The sequence below is a fragment of the Bufo bufo genome, chromosome 2 (genome assembly GCF_905171765.1).
Source record: "Bufo bufo chromosome 2, aBufBuf1.1, whole genome shotgun sequence".
NCBI lineage: Eukaryota > Metazoa > Chordata > Amphibia > Anura > Bufonidae > Bufo > Bufo bufo.
The window spans coordinates 478,618,347-478,639,664 of NC_053390.1; the positions used below are offsets into that span (position 1 = coordinate 478,618,347).

General features: G+C 46.6%; 1 protein-coding gene across 1 annotated transcript in view; it reads left to right on the top strand.

Annotated features, from left to right (window-relative positions):
• Positions 1-21,318, top strand: part of LOC120990939 (protein unc-13 homolog A-like) — a 2,175,961-nt gene that overhangs the window by 1,450,257 nt on the left and 704,386 nt on the right. The window contains exons 31-32 of the mRNA XM_040419831.1: positions 15,514-15,603; positions 21,159-21,236. Coding sequence (XP_040275765.1) covers positions 15,514-15,603; positions 21,159-21,236 — 168 coding nt within the window. The remainder of the gene's footprint in view (positions 1-15,513; positions 15,604-21,158; positions 21,237-21,318) is intronic.

The following is a 21,318-nucleotide window of genomic DNA, read 5'->3' on the forward strand; positions in this document are numbered from 1 at the left end:
AACTGTATGCTTAATATCTGCAAAAATAAGTATTTGCCCTGATAGATATATTGGCAAAAGGAACAATCCCCACAATTGTAATTTCCTATTGGTAAACTTTCAGTAAGCCAATTACTGGTTTTATTTTCCTTGAGCCTTCTTCTCACTAACTTGTCCTTTATAGTGTGGCACCTTTTAAAAGTAGGTAAATGGACTGGGCTGGCACTCTGTATGTGTGGAGTAATACGGATAAAATACAATAAAATGAATATAAAATGCAATATAAAGTGATCACGTAATTTAATTCAAATAGCAATAAAATCACCAGAATACATGGCTAAAAATAAACGCTGCGCGGCAAAATAAGACACTGCAATAACAATCATAAAAATAATCATAGAAAAATGATCCCAATATGTCCTTGGAATCAGTAGTATTCGATAATATTCCTACATATATGGGTCTGATGATAGAACAAAAAAATGCAGATTATATGTCCTTCCTTTCAAATGCTGTGTAGAGAGGAATGCCGCATTGAATGTGCGGTAATGTATTGTGTCCCTAATTTAAAAAGGACTTTTAAAAGAAGCAGGTTCCCAAAATGACTGTTTGATTAATTGTGGTCCAATTCAATATGTAGATAAAGTGCTGTATGCTCTGAGGTAGCAAAGTCTTACCTTGGCCCAGATGGTTTTCAAAGTAGATGTAGATACCGCGTACCTGATTATGCACGGTCTTGTGTTGTATGTATGGACGGACGCTGAGGTAGCGTGGTCTATGGCGTGCTCCTGGCTTGGTCCGCAGCAAAGTATCGTGAAGGCTGGTACCCGGACTGTTCGTATCCCAGGACGCCGCATCTCACGTGATCTGTGACGTGCCTCTAGTCCGTGACTATGTCCAGGTATCGTGAGAACTGTGCTCGGCGGTTCCTATGTGAAAAGATTTTCTTACTGGAGCGCTCCAATTTTTGAAGAAATGATCACAGACTTTATATCATCTGTAGAAAGGCCTTTAGACGAAATGGGAGCTATCAGCTGGTTACGCCAAACGCGTTTCGGGGACCTCTTCCCCTTCTTCAGTGGCAGCTGCTTTGAAAACCATCTGGGCCAAGGTAAGACTTTGCTACCTCAGAGCATACAGCACTTTATCTACATATTGAATTGGACCACAATTAATCAAACAGTCATTTTGGGAACCTGCTTCTTTTAAAAGTCCTTTTTAAATTACGGACACAATACATTACCGCACATTCAATGCGGCATTCCTCTCTACACAGCATTTGAAAGGAAGGACATATAATCTGCATTTTTTTGTTCTATCATCAGACCCATATATGTAGGAATATTATCGAATACTACTGATTCCAAGGACATATTGGGATAATTTTTCTATGATTATTTTTATGATTGTTAGTACAGTGTCTTATTTTGCCGCGCAGCGTTTATTTTTAGCCATGTATTCTGGTGATTTTATTGCTATTTGAATTAAATTACGTGATCACTTTATATTGCATTTTATATTCATTTTATTGTATTTTATCCGTATTACTCCACACATACAGAGTGCCAGCCCAGTCCATTTACCTATTTTTAATATTTTCTCCTGTACGGGTGATACAGTTTTCTGGCCTAGAGCACCTGGTCCTAATTGCTTAGGAGTGAGCTATTCCTGTCACTTATTTCAATTAAGTCCACCTTTTAAAAGTAAGTGGTTTATTTTGTGAATCCTGGAGCCCCTCCTCATTCTTGAGGATGTCCCAGTTTTTGTATATCACCTGTCTGATAATGTCCGCTAAGGGACTATATTTGAAGGCAAAAGCAAACCTCTTTGTGACCTTTTTTCCAGAATTACTAAAATTACTCTTCTTTAGTAATTCACCCTGTGTGAATTTGCCTGCTCTCTCTAAAGCTGCATCCACTTCTGATTCCGGGTAACCTCCTGGGCCTGCTTTCTATACCCTGCTTCTGTGCTATTAATATGTTTCAAGCGTATGAACTGTCCATAAGGGACCGCCTGCTTTACGCTACATGGATGATAACTGTCATAATGGAGCAGTGAATTAGTGGCAGTAGGTTTTCGGAAACCGGTGGTGGTGAGAGTGCCCTCATCAATTATCACACGAACATCGAGGAAATCCAATATGGTGCCCCCAATGTTTAATGTGAATTTCATATTCATTTCATTATGATCATTTAAAAACGGGACAAACTCCTGACACACCAGCTTCGAACCCTGCCATACCATAAAGACATCATCCACGTAGCGTAAAAACAGCTTAATATGTTGCAAATATGGGTTTGAGGTGGAAAAAACATAGCGGTCTTCAAAGACCGCCAAATATAAATTAGCGAATATGCAGGACACTGGTGTCCCCATGGCCGTACCATAGATCTGCTTGTACCAGCATCCCCCAAAAGTGAACACATTATTACTAAGCACGAAATTAAGTGCTTCCCGGACAAAGGTACAATAGATAGCGCTCTTGTCAGTTTTGCTCAAAACCTTAATGACAGCCTGAACACCCTCCCCGTGTGGTATGCGGGTGTAGAGGCTTTCCACATCAAGGGACACCAAATTAAAATCTTCCTGCCAGAAAGGCATTGGTGTCACACAAATATGTAGGGGCATTTAACAAGAGCGGTCTCAAGAGCCAGTCCAGGTATTTCGATAAAGGTTCTGTCACTGACCCTATCCCCGGCACAATAGGGTGGCCAGGGGGTTGGGTCAGTGACTTGTGAATCTTAGCTACAAAGTACCAAGTGGGTTTCTTGGGGGATGGTGGCACAAGCCGGTCTATGATACGGGCCGTAAAAAAATCAACCTCAATGTAACGTGTTAGCAATTCACAGAGTTGTACTTGAATCGCAGGAGTGGGATCATTCCCAAGCTTGGAGTAAACAGAGGTGTCTTCCAGCTGTCTGTGTGCTTCTTGCAGGTAATAATCCCTGGTAAGACGAATGGAGGGTGGTCTAGCTTCCCCATTTCCACCTCTTCTACATGCAAAGCGTTCGCCTTTTTTGTGAGCAGCGAGCTTTTAAGTAGACACAGAAGTGGGATGGTGAAGCTGATAATAGCGGCATTGCCGCTCACTATCTGCGTTGATTACTTAAAGTTGCGTAAAACCTCACAGAGGTCAGACATCCATGCCCACTCGTCGCTTGTGAAAAGTGGAAGCTGACTGGAAAGCTGGTATTCCACTACTGCCCTCTGCTGCTCACAAAGCTTGGCCAACATGTAGAACGTGGAGTTCCAGCGCGTGCTCACGTCGCACAACAGTTGGTGAGCTGGCAATTGCAAGTACTGCTGCAGCGTTGACAGACCGGCGGCAGCTGTAGATGACTTCTGGAAATGGGCACACATGCGGCGCACCTTCACCAGTAGTTCAGGCAAATTGGGGTAAGTTTTGAGAAACCGCTGAACTACTAAGTTGAACACGTGGGCTAGGCATGGTATGTTTGTGAGCTTGCCGAGCTCCAAAGCCACCACCAAGTGTAACGGCTATTATCAGACACAACCATGCCTGGTTGTAGGTTGAGTGGCGAGAGCCACAGCTCAATCTGGTCCCTTATACCCGGCTGGGGACTGAGTAACGAGGGACAGCCGCCGCCATCAGGCTGTGGAAAGCCTCAGTGTCCACAAGCCTAAATGGCAACATTTCCAGGACTAGCAATTTGAAAAGGTGCTCAATTAGTGCTATGGCCTGTGGGTGGGTGGCTGGGTATTTGTACACTGCTCAAAAAAATAAAGGGAACACAAAAATAACACATCCTAGATCTGAATTAATTAAATATTCTTCTGAAATACTTTGTTCTTTACATAGTTGAATGTGCTGTCAACAAAATCACCCAAAAAAATAAATATGGAAATCAAATTTTTTAACCCATGGAGGTCTGGATTTTGAGTCACCCTCAAAATTAAAGTGGAAAAACACACTACTGGCTGATCCAACTTTGATGTAATGTCCTTAAAACAAGTCAAAATGAGGCTCAGTAGTGTGTGTGGCCTCCACGTGCCTGTATGACCTCCCTACAACGCCTGTGCATGCTCCTGATGAGGTGGCAGACGGTCTCCTGAGGGATCTCCTCCCAGACCTGGACTAAAGCATCTGCCAACTCCTGGACAGTCTGTGGTGCAACGTGACGTTGGTGGATAGAGCGAGACGTGATGTCCCAGATGTGCTCAATTGGATTCAGGTCTGGGGAACGGGCGGGCCAATCCTAGCATCAATGCCTTCGTCTTGCAGGAACTGCTGACACACTCCAGCCACATGAGGTCTAGAATTGTCTTGCATTAGGAGGAACCCAGGGCCAACCGCACCAGCATATGGTCTCACAAGGGGTCTGAGGATCTCATCTCGGTACCTAATGGCAGTCAGGCTACCTCTGGCGAGCACATGGAGGGCTGTGCGGCCCTCCAAAGAAATGCCACCCCACACCATTACTGACCCAATGCCAAACCGGTCATGCTGGAGGATGTTGCAGGCAGCAGAACGTTCTCCACGGCGTCTCCAGACTCTGTCATGTCTGTCACATGTGCTCAGTGTGAACCTGCTTTCATCTGTGAAGAGCACAGGGCGCCAGTGGCGAATTTGCCAATCTTGGTGTTTTCTGGCAAATGCCAAACGTCCTGTACGGTGTTGGGCTATAAGCACAACCCCCACCAGTGGACGTCGGACCCTCATATCACCCTCATGGAGTCTGTTTCTGACCATTTGAGCAGACACATGCACATTTGTGGCCTGCTGGAGGTCATTTTGCAGGGCTCTGGCAGTGCTCCTCCTGTTCCTCCTTGCACAAAGGCGGAGGTAGCGGTCCTGCTGCTGGGTTGTTGCCCTCCTACGGCCTCCTCCACGTCTCCTGATGTACTGGCCTGTCTCCTGGTAGCGCCTCCATGCTCTGGACACTACGCTGACAGACACAGCAAACCTTCTTGCCACAGCTCGCATTGATGTGCCATCCTGGATAAGCTGCACTACCTGAGCCACTTGTGTGGGTTGTAGACTCCGTCTCATGCTACCACTAGAGTGAAAGCACCGGCAGCATTCAAAAGTGACCAAAACATCAGCCAGGAAGCATAGGAACTGAGAAGTGGTCAGGTCACCACCTGCAGAACCACTCCTTTATTGGGGGTGTCTTGCTAATTGCCTATAATTTCCACCTGTTGTCTATCCCATTTGCACAACAGCATGTGAAATTGATTGTCACTCAGTGTTGCTTCCTAAGTGGACAGTTTGATTTCACAGAAGTGTGATTGACTTGGAGTTACATTGTGTTGTTTAAGTGTTCCCTTTATTTTTTTGAGCAGTGTACTTTCGTTCAAAGGCCTGGAGTATGAACATCTGCACAGACGTGGCCAAAAGTTTTGAGAATGACACAAATATTAGTTTTCACAAAGTTTGCTGCTAAACTGTTTTTAGATCTTTGTTTCAGTTGTTTCTGTGATGTAGTAAAATATATTTACACTAACTTCATACGTTTCAAAGGCTTTTATCGACAATTACATGACATTTATGCAAAGAGTCAGTATTTGCAGTGTTGGCCCTTCTTTTTCAGGACCTCTGCAATTCGACTGGGCATGCTCTCAATCAACTTCTGGGCCAATTCCTGACTGATAGCAACCTATTCTTTCATAATCACTTCTTGGAGTTTGTCAGAATTAGTGTTTTTTTGTTTGTCCACCCGCCTCTTGAGCATTGACCACAAGTTCTCAATGGGATTAAGATCTGGGGAGTTTCCAGGCCATGGACCCAAAATGTCAACGTTTTGGTCCCCGAGCCACTTAGTTATCACTTTTTCCTTATGGCACGGTGCTCCATCGTGCTGGAAAATGCATTGTTCTTCACCAAACTGTTGTTGGATTGTTGGAAGAAGTTTCTGTTGGAGGGTGTTTTGGTACCATTCTTTATTCATGGCTGTGTTTTTGGGCAAAATTGTGAGTGAGCCCACTCCCTTGGATGAGAAGCAACCCCACACATGAATGGTCTGAGGATGCTTTACTGTTGGCATGACACAGGACTGATGGTAGCGCTCACCTTTTCTTCTCCGGACAAGCCTTTTTCCTGATGCCCCAAACAATCGGAAAGAGGCTTCATCGGAGAATATGACTTTGCCCCAGTCCTCAGCAGTCCATTCACCATATTTTCTGCAGAAGATCAATCTGTCCCTGATGTTTTTTTTGGAGAGAAGTGGCTTCTTTGCTGGCCTTCTTGACACCAGGCCATCTTTCAAAAGTCTTCGCCTCACTGTGCATGCAGATGCGCTCACACCTGCCTGCTACCATTCCTGAGCAAGCTCTGCACTGGTGGCACTCCGATCCTGCAGCTGAATCCTCTTTAGGAGACTATCCTGGCGCTTGCTGGACTTTCTTGAACGCCCTGAAGTCTTCTTAACAAGAATTGAACCTCTTTCCTTGAAGTTCTTGATGATCCCATAAATTGTTGATTGGGGTGCAATCTTAGTAGCCACAATATCCTTGCCTGTGAAGCCATTTTTATGCAACACAATGATGGCTGCACGCGTTTCTTTGCAGGTCACCATGGTTAACAATGGAAGAACAATGATTTCAAGCATCACCCTCCTTTTAACAGGTCAAGTCTGCCATTTTAACCCAATCAGCCTGACATAATGATCTCCAGCCTTGTGCTCGTCAACATTCTCACCTGAGTTAACAAGACGATTACTGAAATGATCTGAGCAGGTCCTTAGAGATGTCGCGAACATAAAATTTTCAGTTCGCGGACGGCGAACGCGAGTTTCCTCAAATGTTCGCGAACGGGCGAACCGCCATAGACTTCAATAGGCAGGCGAATTTTGAAACACACAGGGACTCTTTCTAGCCACAGTAGTGATGGAAAAGTTGTTTCAAGGGGACTAACACCTGGACTGTGGCATGCCGGAGGGGGGATCAAATTACATACACTGCTCAAAAAAATAAAGGCAATTAGCAAGACACCCCCAATAAAGGAGTGGTTCTGCAGGTGGTCACCACAGACCACTTCTCAGTTCCTATGCTTCCTGGCTGATGTTTTGGTCACTTTTGAATGCTGGCGGTGCTTTCACTCTAGTGGTAGCATGAGACGGAGTCTACAACCCACACAAGTGGCTCAGGTAGTGCAGCTTATCCAGAATGGCACATCAATGCGAGCTGTGGCAAGAAGGTTTGCTGTGTCTGTCAGCGTAGTGTCCAGAGCATGAAGGCGCTACCAGGAGACAGGCCAGTACATCAGGAGACGTGGAGGAGGCCGTAGGAGGGCAACAACCCAGCAGCAGGACCTCTACCTCCGCCTTTGTGCTAGGAGGAACAGGAGGAGCACTGCCAGAGACCTGCAAAATGATCTCCAGCAGGCCACAAATGTGCATGTGTCTGCTCAAACGGTCAGAAACAGACTCCATGAGGGTGATATGAGGCAGGGCTGGGACAAGGTCCACCACCAACAGAGGCTGAGCTGCCCAAGTGCGCCCCCCCCCCCAATCTACCCCACCAGACATTTAGATGTTATTTATTCCTGCAGCTCTAATGCTCTGATGATCACTGATCAGTAGATGACTCAAGTCAAGTTATTAATCAGACATCCACCCCAACCCCCCCAGGGCGTTCCTTGTAATTTTACCCCATCCAGAACCCCATCAGACCTCAGATCAGACAGAAAAGAATATTATCTTTATTTAAGAACTATCTTACTTCACTTCAGGGCAGACTCTCATGCTCTATCCCTGCTGGGGCCTGGGCTGGGTCGTGACACAGTGCTGTGCTGCTGCCCGCGCTGCTCCTGGTCCCCAGAGGGCGCACATGTGACCTGACTGCGTACAGTGCGTCAGGTCAAAGTGCACGCTGTTCGAAGCCAGTCAGGCAAGCGACTGAGCAGAGACCATAGCAGTGGAGCGGCCGAGCCAGGAGGCGGAGTGGGGAGGGAGCGCGTAAGACAGTGCCAAGTGCTCACTACTCCCTCCGTCCTCCAGCGCGGCCGGCAGCCCGGCAGGCGCGGCGGCAGGCGCGGCAGCAGCAGCGACGTGGACAGCGGCCTGCCTGCCGCCCAGAGGCTGGGGAGCTGGCCTGCGCCCTGAGGCTGGAGCCTCCCCAGCCTCTGTGTCGGCCCGGCCCTGATATGAGGGCCCGACGTCCACAGGTGGGGGTTGTGCTTACAGCCCAACACCGTGCAGGACGTTTGGCATTTGCCAGAGAACACCAAGATTGGCAAATTCGCCACTGGCGCCCTGTGCTCTTCACAGATGAAAGCAGGTTCACACTAAGCACATGTGACAGACGTGACAGAGTCTGGAGACGCCGTGGAGAACGTTCTGCTGCCTGCAACATCCTCTAGCATGACCGGTTTGGCATTGGGTCAGTAATGGTGTGGGGTGGCATTTCTTTGGATGGCCGCACAGCCCTCCATGTGCTCGCCAGAGGTAGCCTGACTGCCATTAGGTACCGAGATGAGATCCTCAGACCCCTTGTGAGACCATATGCTGGTGCGGTTGGCCCTGGGTTCCTCCTAATGCAAGACAATGCTAGACCTCATGTGGCTGGAGTGTGTCAGCAGTTCCTGCAAGACGAAGGCATTGATGCTATGGACTGGCCCGCCCGTTCCCCAGACCTGAATCCAATTGAGCACATCTGGGACATCATGTCTCGCTCTATCCACCAACGTCACGTTGCACCACAGACTGTCCAGAGGTTGTCAGATGCTTTAGTCCAGGTCTGGGAGGAGATCCCTCAGGAGACCGTCCGCCACCTCATCAGGAGCATGCACAGGCGTTGTAGGGAGGTCATACAGGCACGTGGAGGCCACACACACTACTGAGCCTCATTTTGACTTGTTTTAAGGACATTACATCAAAGTTGGAGCAGCCTGTAGTGTGTTTTTCCACTTTAATTTTGAGTGTGACTCCAAATCCAGACCTCCATGGGTTGAAAAATTTGATTTCCATTTTTTTATTTTTGTGTGATTTTGTTGTCAGCACATTCAACTATGTAAAGAACAAAGTATTTCAGAAGAATATTTAATTAATTCAGATCTAGGATGTGTTATTTTTGTGTTCCCCTTATTTTTTTGAGCAGTGTAATTGACGCAGAGTTGGGTTTTAATCCATAAAGGGCATAAATCACCTAACAATCCAAAATTTTTTTGAACAACGTGGTTTAAAACATCCAGTGTGTCTGTGAGAAAAAAATAAATTGATTTTAGTTTTATCTGCAAGGTATTGTGACACCCTGTAACGGTATGAGTGGTGGCCTGGCCAGTGGCCACAGTACAGTCTGTGTGGGCCAGACACTCACTGGCTTGCAACTGCGATTATATCACAGAGAAAAAATAAATTTACTTTAGTTTTATCTGCAAGGTATTGTGACACCCTGTATGAATGGTGTGCACACAGTACAGTCTGTGAGCCTGCAGCCTCTCACTGTCTGGCAACTGCGATTATATTAAAAAAAAAATAATAATAAATTGACTTTTTATCTGCAAGGTACTGTGACACCCTATATGAGTGGTGTGCACACAGTACAGTCTGTGGGCCTGCAGCCTCTCACACACGGGCAGGCAATTGCAATATATATATAAAAATATAAAAAAAGCAGACTGATGTACCAGCCCTAAAAAGGTCTTTTTGGGGTGCTGTCAGGATGCTGTCCTTACAGCAGATGAGTCTGTGGACACAGAACACTGCCCTAGCTAACGCTTTCCCTATTAAATCAGCAGCAGCACTGTCCCTCCTCTCACTAAGAATGCAGCTTCCGAATGAAACTAAAATGGATGCTGTCCAGGAGGTGGGAGGGTCTGGGAGGGAGGGTCTGCTGCTGATTGGCTGGAATGTGTCTGCTGACTGTGAGGTACAGGGTCAAAGTTTGCTCAATGATGATGTATAGGGGCGGACCGAACATCGCATATGTTCGCCCGCCGCGGCAAACGCGAACAAGCCATGTTCGCCGTGAACTGTTCGCTGGCGAATAGTTCGGGACATCACTACAGGTCCTTTAATGACCGCAATGAAATACAGTGGAAAGTTTTTTTTAGGGATTAAGTTAATTTTCATGGCAAAGAAGGACTATGCAATTCATCTGATCACTCTTCATAACATTCTGGAGTATATGCAAATTGCTATTATAAAAACTTAAGCAGCAACTTTTCCAATTTCCAATATTTATCTAATTCTCAAAACTTTTGGCCCTGACTGTACACTACGCTGGGACACAGAAGTTTAAGTGCTATCTGATGGTGCTTGCGAAGGTCCAGGTGCAGGTCGGGAGGCATCTGGGCCTGCGTCTTGGACAGGGGATTAGCCAGCACGTAACACAGGGGAAGACGAGGCAGTGGTGTGACCCGCAGACACTGATTGTAAACCCAGGCGTTCGGCCCACCTATTAGGGTGCTTTGATACCATCTGGCGGATCATGCTGATGGTGGTGAGGTTGCTAGTGTTCACGCCCCTGCTCATTTTGGTACGTCACAGGTTGCAAATGAGAATTCTTTTATCGTCCGCATTTTCCTAAAAAAAGTGCCAGACTATGGAATACCTACCCCTTTGCAAGGGAGATTTCCGCAAGGGTGTGCGCCGGGGAACAGTTGCATGTCTGTTTGGTGTGGCCCGCCTTCTCCCTTTTGCCACCCCACTGCCTCTTCAAGCCTGTTGTGGTGCTGCGGATCCCTCCCCCTCTGTACTCTGTCCTCGCTCGGCTTGCCACCTCCCAGGTTGGGTCAACGATCTCATCATCCACCACCTCCTCTTCCACTTCACTCTGGTCATCCTTTTGACTTGTTGACCTAACAAGAACCTTACTTATTGACAACTGTGTCTCATCCTCATCATGAACCTTTTGAGACACTAATCGCGGTTGACTTATTGGCAACTGTGTCTCATCATCATCATTCACCTTGTGAAACACTAATTGCTATTCCCCACCGTCATCTTCTTCTGACTGTGGAGGCTCAAGAGTTTGGGAATCAGTGCACAAGACCTCCTCATGTCCCTCTTCAAGCAGGCTTGGCGAGAGGCCCAAATCAAGGAATGGCGTTAAACAGAGTTCCTCGGAATATCCGAGTGTGGGATCACTTGTTTGCCAAGACTCTCCATGGTGGGAGGAAGGAGGATCAGGGTGAGGATTGTGTTGACCAGACTCTTGGCTAGTGAGACTGGACTTTGTGGAAAACAGGGTGGTGCTTAACCGACTGGAAGCATTATCTGCTGTGATCCAACCGACCACCTGGTCTCACTGGTGTGACTTGGAGAGTGGTGTCCTGTGCCGCCTTGCAAACTGGGACATGAAGCTAGGTTTCGTGGATGAGTGTGTTTCTTGTGCTCTGGCAGCAGGCACAGTTTCACCGCGCCCAGGGTCATGGCCTCTGCGTGTACCATCAGCAGAACGGCCACTTTCGCTTCCCTTACTGCTCGCCTTGAGCATATTAAATGGTATATATGCTTGCAAGTATGTCACACGTAAAGTAGCGCAGGTTTTGTAAGTGTATGCGCAAATTAATTAGACTGAATGTCACAGATATTTAGGATGCGCAAACATTATACAGGAGATGTAGTGCAGGTAATGTCACTTTCACCAGGGCCAAACATGTGCACTGAATATCACAGATGTTTAGGATGCGCTAATGTAACACAACAGATGTAGCAGAGGTTGTGTCACTGTCAGCAGCGGCCAAACAATTGCACGCAATTTAGCGCAGGTTGCGCTAATAATATATATTGCAGCCAGATCAAACAATAGTCCTTAAAAGGACTTTTGGGTCTCTAACACCTTTCAACACTAAACAATTCCTGTACCTACACTATCTGTCCCTTCTGCTGCAGCTCTCCCTGACTAAGGCTACATGCACATGGCACTGCCGTTTTTTGCGGTCCACAAACCGCGGATCCGCAAGAAACGGAAGCCGCCCGTGTGCCTTCCGCAATTTGCGGAACAGAACGGGCAGCCCATTGTAGACATGCCTATTCTTGTCCACAAAATGGACAAGAATAGGTCATGCTATATTTTTTTTGCGGGGCCTCGGAATGGAGCAACGAATGCGGACAGCACACAGAGTGCTGTCCGCATTATTTGCGGCCCCATTGAAGTGAATGGGTCCGCACCCGCAGCTACTGCAGCTCGGATGCAGACCAGAACTACGGTCGTGTGCATGAGGCCTAAGACTGAGCCGAACCACGTTTCATTGGCTGCTACATAGCATCCGATGACACGTTCCGGCCAGCCAATCACTGTAATGCCAGTAACCAACATGGCTACGGCATTACAGTGAGGGCCAGTTGCATAGCAGCCAACAAACGTGCGGGGAGGAGACTAGAGCATTGCGCTCGAGCACACGCAGTGTTTGGCCAAAGTCGAGTGAAAATGGTGTTCGGCTGAGCATGCTCGCCCAACACTAATGAGGACACTTCCTTGCATGAAGTTTACATATGGGGATCAGAAGTCCAGTGAAGACAGCCTCAGAGCCTGAACAGAGTGGCGGGGTGCAGGTAAGGCTACTTTCACACTTGCGTTAGGAGCGGATCCGTCTGGTGTCTGCATAGACGGATCCGCTCCTATAATGCAAACGCTTGCATCCGTTCAGAACGGATCCGTTTGCATAACTGTTTATTTCAGATCAGATTTTTCACTTCGGAAAACTCAGATCCGACAGTATATTCTAAACACAGAAGCGTTCCCATGGTGATGGGGACGCTTCAAGTTAGAATATACTGAGAACTGTGTACATAACTGCCCCCTGATGCCTGGCAGATGCTGCCAGGCAGCAGGGGGCAGACCCCCTTCCCTCCTGTATTTAACTTATTGGTGGCCAGTGCGGGACCCCCTCCCTCCCCAGTATTAATTGTAAGCAGTGCGGCCCCCCTCCCTATATATACATCGGTGGCCAGTGCGGATTCCCAGTATTAAATTTGACCAGTGCGGCCTCCCCCTCCCTCCCTCCCCAGTATTAAATATGACCAGTGCGGCCTCCCCCTCCCTCTATATTCATTGGTGGCCCGGCCAGTGCGGATTCCAAGTATTGTGACCAGTGCGGCCTCCCCTCTTCCCCCCCCCCTAATTAAAATCACCCCCCCCCCCCCCATCATTGGTGGCAGCGGAGAGTACCGATCGGAGTCCCAGTTTAAATCGCTGGGGCTCTGATCGGTTACCATGGCAGCCAAGACGCTATTGCAGTCTTGGCTGCCATGGTTACTTAGCAACAAATACAAGCATTATACTTACCTGAAGAGCTGCGATGTCTGTGTCCGGCCGGGAGCTCCTCCTACTGGTAAGTGAAAGGTCTGTGCGGCGCATTGCCTATAGCACAGACCTTTCACTTACCAGTAGGAGGAGCTCCCGGCCGGACACAGACATCGCAGCTCTTCAAGTAAGTATAATGCTTGTATTTGTTGCTAAGTAACCATGGCAGCCAAGACTTCAATAGCGTCTTGGCTGCCATGGTAACCGATCGGAGCCCCAGCGATTTAAACTGGGACTCCGATTGGTACTCTCCGCTGCCACCGATGATGGGGGGGGGGTGATTTTAATTAGGGGGGGGAAGAGGGGAGGCCGCACTGGTCACAATACTTGGAATCCGCACTGGCCGGGCCACCAATGAATATAGAGGGAGGGGGAGGCCGCACTGGTCATATTTAATACTGGGGCGGGAGGGAGGGGGAGGCCGCACTGGTCATATTTAATACTGGGGAGGGAGGGAGGGAGGGGGAGGCCGCACTGGTCATATTTAATACTGGGAATCCACACTGGCCACCGATGTATATATAGGGAGGGGGGCCGCACTGGTTACAATTAATACTGGGGAGGCAGGGGGGGGCCTCACTGGCCACCAATAAGTTAAATGGAGGGGGGGGTCTTCCCCCTGCTGCCTGGCAGCATCTGCCAGACAGCAGGGGGCAGTCATGTACACAGTTCTCAGTATATTCTTACTTGAAGCGTCCCCATCACCATGGGAACGCCTCTGTGTTAGAATATACTGTCGGATCTGAGTTTCACGATGTAACTCAAATCCGATGGTATATTCTAACATAGAGGCGTTCCCATGGTGATGGGGACGCTTCAAGTTAAAATATACCATCGGATTGGAGAAAACTCAGATCTGATGGTATATTAATAGAGACACCTGACTTTACATTGAAAGTCAATGGGGGACGGATCTGTTTGAAATTGCACCATATTGTGTCAACGTCAAACGGATCCGTCCCCATTGACTTGCATTGTAAGTCTGGACGGATCCGTTTGGCTCCGCACGGCCAGGCGGATACGAAAACACTGCAAGCTGCGTTCGGGTGTCCGCCTGCTGAGCGGAGCGGAGGCCAAACGGTGCCAAACTGATGCATTCTGAGCGGATCCGCATCCACTCAGAATGCATTGGGGCAATACGGATCCGTTCGGGGCCGCTTGTGAGAGCCTTCAAACGGAACTCACAAGCGGAGCCCCGAACGCTAGTGTGAAAGTAGCCTAAGCATAGCTTTCATCACAGATCCCAATAAGGAAATAGGTACATTGGGAAAAAAAAAACTGGACAACATCTACAAACTTTATGCCATCTTATCATATACACACATTTCTTTTTTACTGTTTCTACACCACAAATTTTTCACTCATTATCTTAAATGTGCTTTCACACTTATACAATGTTAAAATTGCTCTAATTCTGTAGAACTGTATAACAATAAAGGGCTCTTTCACACTTGCGTTGTCCGGATCCGGCGTGTACTCCACTTGCCGGAACTACACTCCGGATCCGGAAAAACGCAAGTGTACTGAAAGCATTTGAAGACGGAACCGTCTTCAAAATGCGTTCAGTGTTACTATGGCACCCAGGACGCTATTAAAGTCCTGGTTGCCATAGTAGGAGCGGGGAGCGGGGGAGCGGTATACTTACAGTCCGTGCGGCTCCCGGGGCGCTCCAGAATGACGTCAGAGCGCCCCATGCGCATGGATGACGTGTCCAATGCGATCACATGATCCATGCGCTTGGGGCGCCCTGACGTCACTCTGGAGCGCCCGGGGAGCCGCACGGACGGTAAGTATGCTGCTCCCCCGCTCCCCGCTACACTTTACCATGGCTGCCAGGACTTTAGCGTCCCGGCAGCCATAGTAACCATTCAGAAAAAGCTAAATGTCGGCTCCGGCAATGCGCCGAAACGACGTTTAGCTTAAGGCCGGATCCGGATCAATGCCTTACAATGGGCATTAATTCCGGATCCGGCATTGCGGCAAGTGTTCCGGATTTTTGGCCGGAGCAAAAAGCGCAGCATGCTGCGGTATTTTCTCCGGCCAAAAAACGTTCCGTTCCGGAACTGAAGACATCCTGATGCATCCTGAACGGATTTCACTCCATTCAGAATGCATGGGGATAATCCTGATCAGGATTCTTCCGGCATAGAGCCCTGACGACGGAACTCTATGCCGGAAGACAAGAACGCAGGTGTGAAAGAGCCCTAAGGGTAGTAGCCTTTTTGTTACACTCTTGCAGAGCTTTCTGATTATAGATGTAATTCTCTCCTCTGAAGTATGAGCATTTTAATAACATTGATTACTTTTTTCTTGCACTTTGTCTAGACAATCAGTAACATCCTCCTTCAGTATGCAGAGATAATCTCCAAAGACTTTGCTTCACATTGCTCCAAAGAGAAGAATGAAGAGAAAGTGGTAATGTGTCATCATGCCAAGAAAGCTATTAAACATTAAAGGGGTTGGCAACTGTATGTTGGGTCTTTTATAACACATAGAAGGCAGAGCAGTTGACAGATATGCAGTATAAAAAATAGTGGTAGGTTGTGGTGGCTCACTAGCAAGTAGTTAAGGTATGGTGCAAGAAAGCTCATATAGAGGGAATCACCCCACCCTCTCTTAAAGGCAAATGTAGTAATAGGAAAATGAGCGAGCACTCATACACTTGGCAACCAGATTGACATGTGCAGAAAATATTTATAAAATCCCCATAAAATACAAGTAATAAAATTTATAAGAACAATGTAGCAATAATATACAACATTACAGTCACATATATTGTGGTAGATATGATCGACACTATATTCATATGACTCAATAGTGTCGATAAATTCAATAGTATATATCTCACGAAAAAACTTCAAGTATATGCTGTTATTTGAGAAGAGGGGGTATTATCTTCTAGCGCTCTATCCCAATTTGGGAAACTGAATGTCACTGAAAATGCTGTAGGTGTATTCACTGGGAGCGCAATATGTTCATAAAGTGTCCACAGGAATCCTGATAATGTGAAAAGTCTCTTATAGCATATCCTTTTAAGCTCGATATGAGCTTTGGATTGAAGAAAACTTTAAATCGATCTTTGGCTTACCGTCTAGCGTCTGCTGTCTCCCTATTGCTTCAATTGACCACTGAGGAAGGGAGAGTGAATCTACCCGTAACGCGTATGGTGAAACAAGTGATGTACCTGCATTGAAAAGCCTCCGATAATACTGTATGGCCATACAGAAGAAAATCTCTACAGTAAAGGATTAACTATTCTTATCGTTGAAAGCTGCACCAAAGGAAATTGCGGAACAGAGTGGTAACTCCTGCGATCTTTGGAACTCCCGTGAAATTTAAACCAGCTTGCTGTATGGAGCGACTGAATAAGCCGGCAAATATTTAAAGCTCCATTGAAGCAATAGGGAGACAGCAGACGCTAGACGGTAAGCCAAAGATCGATTTAAAGTTTTCTTCAATCCAAAGCTCATATCGAGCTTAAAAAGATATGCTATAAGAGACTTTTCATATTATCAGGATTCCTGTGGACACTTTATGAACATATTGCGCTCCCAGTGAATACACCTACAGCATTTTCAGTGACATTCAGTTTCCCAAATTGGGATAGAGCGCTAGAAGATAATACCCCCTCTTCTCAAATAACAGCATATACTTGAAGTTTTTTCGTGAGATATATACTATTGAATTTATCGACACTATTGAGTCATATGAATATAGTTTAGATCATATCTACCACAATATATGTGACTGTAATGTTATATATTATTGCTACATTGTTCTTATAAATTTTATTACTTGTATTTTATGGGGATTTAATAAATATTTTCTGCACATGTCAATCTGGTTGCCAAGTGTATGAGTGCTCGCTCATTTTCCTATTACTAGATATGCAGTATATTAATGAAAACTTCTGCACCATTTTCTTTGTCTGGAAATCCACTCCCCCTAGTTCAGACATTTTTTCTTCTCCAACAACAGGCAGCTCTTATCCATAAAATGTCAGAAGATGGAGTGTCACGTGATTCTACACATCCATGAGCAATCTGCACATGCTCTAATTTTCTGGACATTCAGACCTACATAGGTGTTCGCTGCTTCCAGGAGGCAGACCCAGATCTCAAGTGCCTGCATTGCATAGCTATAAAAAAAAGAGCAAACTCTGTCCCTTAATATGCAACCCCCCTCCCCCAACCATACATATGCACCAAGTTAACTTTGGCATTCAGTTAAAAGAGTTACTTGACATCCATGGCCTAACTGAATAGGAATAATGGTGGAATTCTTATTATTGCAACAGTTGATTCACTGTGTGTATGTACCGTGTTTTTAGCCCTATAAGACACACTTTTTTTCTTCCCAAAGCGCTAATTTTTCCCCCTCATTATTGAAGCGCTCATTAATATAGGGAGGACTGGGAAGCTATTAATGCAGTGCTCCCTGTGATGGCTCTGTACTCACCAGTTCCTGGTCTTTGTTGGCCGCATGCTGTGCAGTGACCTGCGCACAGTGTGAGGATATCGGCGTGCTCTGTGACCTCATGCTGTGCAACGTCAGCTCACAGCACAGTGTGGCAGGAAGATCAGGAGCTGGATCTTGGGAGCAGCGACAGCAGCGCCCAGAGCTAGGGTGGCCACTGGCTTCACCCCAGAAAGCCGGACCTCACTGGCCATGCCTCAAAACTGATAAACCACGCCCCAGCTCCATAAAGCCATGCCCCCATCGCTGGCCAAAAAATAGTGTTGGGAAGAGAACTTTTACAATGGAAGGTGAGCTGGGGGGCAGCCCAGGGTGGTTCTCTCCCCCTCAGTCAGCCATAGCCAGGCATGTCTGCAGCCATGGGGAGGAAGCCAACACTGTTTCTGTATTTTTTTTTTCCATGTCTCCGTCAATTCTGTGTCAGGTTGCTAATGGCCACGGCGTGACAGATTGGCGCTTGTAGGTCCTGGGTTAAAACTTGGTAAAAATTTTTGTCTCTGTTTAAGATCTCATACGTCCCCTATCTGGGGACTATATATTAAAATAATTTTTCTCCTACTACAGTAAGACAGATAATAAAGGGGAGTTCTAAATTTTTTAAATTGCCACACATTGTCACAGACACACTCCACAGAAGAATTTTCTCTCCCACAACACTTAGATGGATGAAGGTGGTGTTCCTAATTTTTTTAAAATTCATGACTTTCACAGACACACTTCCACGCCAGGGAACTCCTCCTGCATAGCTTTGGTGTGCTATGTCTCTTGGCGAGTTGGGCAGTGGCAGGCATACTGGTTGGGGGGAAGGCCGTTTCCTCTTTTGCTGTGTGGCTGGCTCTGCGTGACCCCCACCTATTCCTTTCGAACTGCACACCTGGATGTCATGTGAAGTCTAGGACGTTATCGTCCTCCACATCATCTTCCACCCTCTACTCACCCCTGCCCTCCTGGCCGGTCTGCACACTGCAGAAAGATTCAGCAGTTGACACCTGTGTTTTGTCATCATCATCAGAGATGTGCTGCGGTGGTTCTCCCACGTCCTCATTCTCAAACATTAGTGGTTGGGCATGTGTGCACTCAATTTCTGTCAGTTCTGGCACAGGTATAGGTGGATGGCCCACGAAAACCCCGCCAGCAAAGTAATCAAAAAGCATAAGTGACTACCTAATGACTTGATGTGCAAGGGCTGAGGTGGAAGACGGATACCCATGAGCCGCCGGTGCCAAATCTGTGGTTTCAGCAGTGGACTGGGTGGAAGACAATGTGAAGTAACTTGAGGCACTGTCAGCCATCAAATCTACTACCATCTCTACTTGTTCTGGCCTCGCCATTCTTACGGGTGGTATTCGGGCCTACATAATGACGCAGAACGTCCTGTCGCCTGCGTGCACCAAAGGAAGGTGTTTCATTTGGGCGAGTAGCTGGCACAGATCGACAACACCCTCTCCCTGCAGCAGGAGCTCCACCACCACCAACACCAGTAATCACCACGACCACGGCCCCTAGTTGATGCTCTCCTGATTTTGTTGCGGTTACCCACAAAATTGGCTGACAGACAAACAATTGTATATCCATGTCACGGATGCAAAAAAGGTGTTTAGCATTAAAAACAAATTGGTATGTCTCGCCACCCCAATCAACATAGGGAATAATTATTATATTTCCCTGTGACGGTGGCAAGCACAGTTTTTTTTCACCCCAAAAAATAGGTATGCCTCACTCACACAATTAATATACTTATTAACTATTATTTTTCCCTGTCACTGATGCAAAGAAGTAGGATTGCTCCGAACAAAAATGCCAACAGGTCACCCTCAGACTGAACAGCACGATTAGGTTTGGTATTTCTGTCTCACTGGTGCAAAGGAGCTGTATTGCACTGATCAATAATGCCTAATGTTCACTAGCACACTTTTTAAAAATAATAAAGGCCTAACACTCTCCCTGCCTGCAGCAGCATCCTGTCCCTACACTAGTTAGAGGAGAATAGTGACGCACCATGTGATCAGGCATTTATGCATGCATGGTCACATGGTGTGCCGGCCAATCACAGCCATGCTAATACTAGGCATGACTGTGATGGCTTCCAAGTGCCCACATATTAAATGCTTGTTGATTGGATGCGCTGCAGCCTTTCAACAAGCTTTATTTAAACTAAGAACAATGAACCCAGACACAGATTTTTGGACACCAAAATGTCCGGTATGGTCCTGAACGTGGCGGCCCAGGTTCGCTTATCACTACTAGTAACTATTTTCCATAATAAAGCTATACAGTTGAGTCATATTATTATGACCACCAGCTAATATCCAGAATATCCACCATGTCCAGCATGGACAGAGGCTAGGTGGGCTGGAAGTAACTCAATAAGGTCCTGTAGGTTGTCACAGGTATCTGGAGCCATGCTGACTGAAATGCATCCCTTAGCAGCTGGTGTGTAGGGGGGAATCCATATAGCAAACACGACGATTTAGGTGGTCCCACAGATGCTCAATTGGGTTCAAGGTGAATTAGAGGACCAAAGTAATTCTTAGAAGTCTTGGTCATGTTCTTTCAATCAGTGTCTGATATTTCTAGCTGTGTGACACATCTCACTGTCAGATCTCATCTGTCCCAGGGAAGACAATCAGCAACTACGGGTGTTACGTGATCTGCAAGGATAGATTCATACTCACATCGCTAGAGTACCTTCCACATAGATGAGCCCAGAGAATGGCTTGAAAACATTCTCCAAACCATAATGCTACCACTGCCAGCTTGTGTTCTTTCAGCAGTAGTTGCAGGGTGTTTCTTCTCTGATGTTTCTGGCTTGACACAGCAACAATCATTCATTCGTGACTCATTCGTGAAGGCTACCCCTTGCCAATCATAGGAGGTCCAATTTCGATACTGTTGCGAAATTGAAGCCTTTTCTGCCAATGCAGCTTGATCATCCACTTGCGTCAGAGCTCCATATGTAGTAGGGTTCACTGAACTGTTGTTTTAGACACACATATGTTAGCCCCCTGGAAGAGAGCTGCTCCACTGTAGCGTGTCAGTCCACCACTCATCAATAGCACATGGTGTTCTGCCATTTCCATGTCGCTTATTTGCAATGGTGCCATTTGTCTGCTCATGATACACTTTCACCATAGCAGCATGTGAACAGTTCACAAACTGCACAGTTTTTTCCCGAAAGCCAATAATAATCCTTTTTTTGCAACTCTGATTAATCACTCCTTTTACCCATGACAGCAACAAGGGATATTTGTGCAGACAGCCTATCACACACTTTATATACCAACCAAGCCAGCTCGTGAGATGTGACTTTCTTTATGAGCTATGCGCTGCCAATGTTGAAAGTAGGAAGTGGTCATACTGTGACTAAACTGTGTATTAGCACCATGGACTGTAGTTTTCCCAAATCTGGACTGCACATTGATACTAGTCAACTATGTTAAATTTGACCTCAACTGATCATGAATGTATTTTAATCAATGTTTATATCTTTACAGCCATGTATATTAATGAATAACATCCAACAACTTCGAGTCCAATTAGAAAAAATGTTTGAAGCAATGGGTGGTAAAGAAGTGAGTATTTCACAGCCCTGCCCCTTATCCAGTCTAGATTCTAGTTACAAATATAATAACATTTGTTCAAGGTAAAACAAAA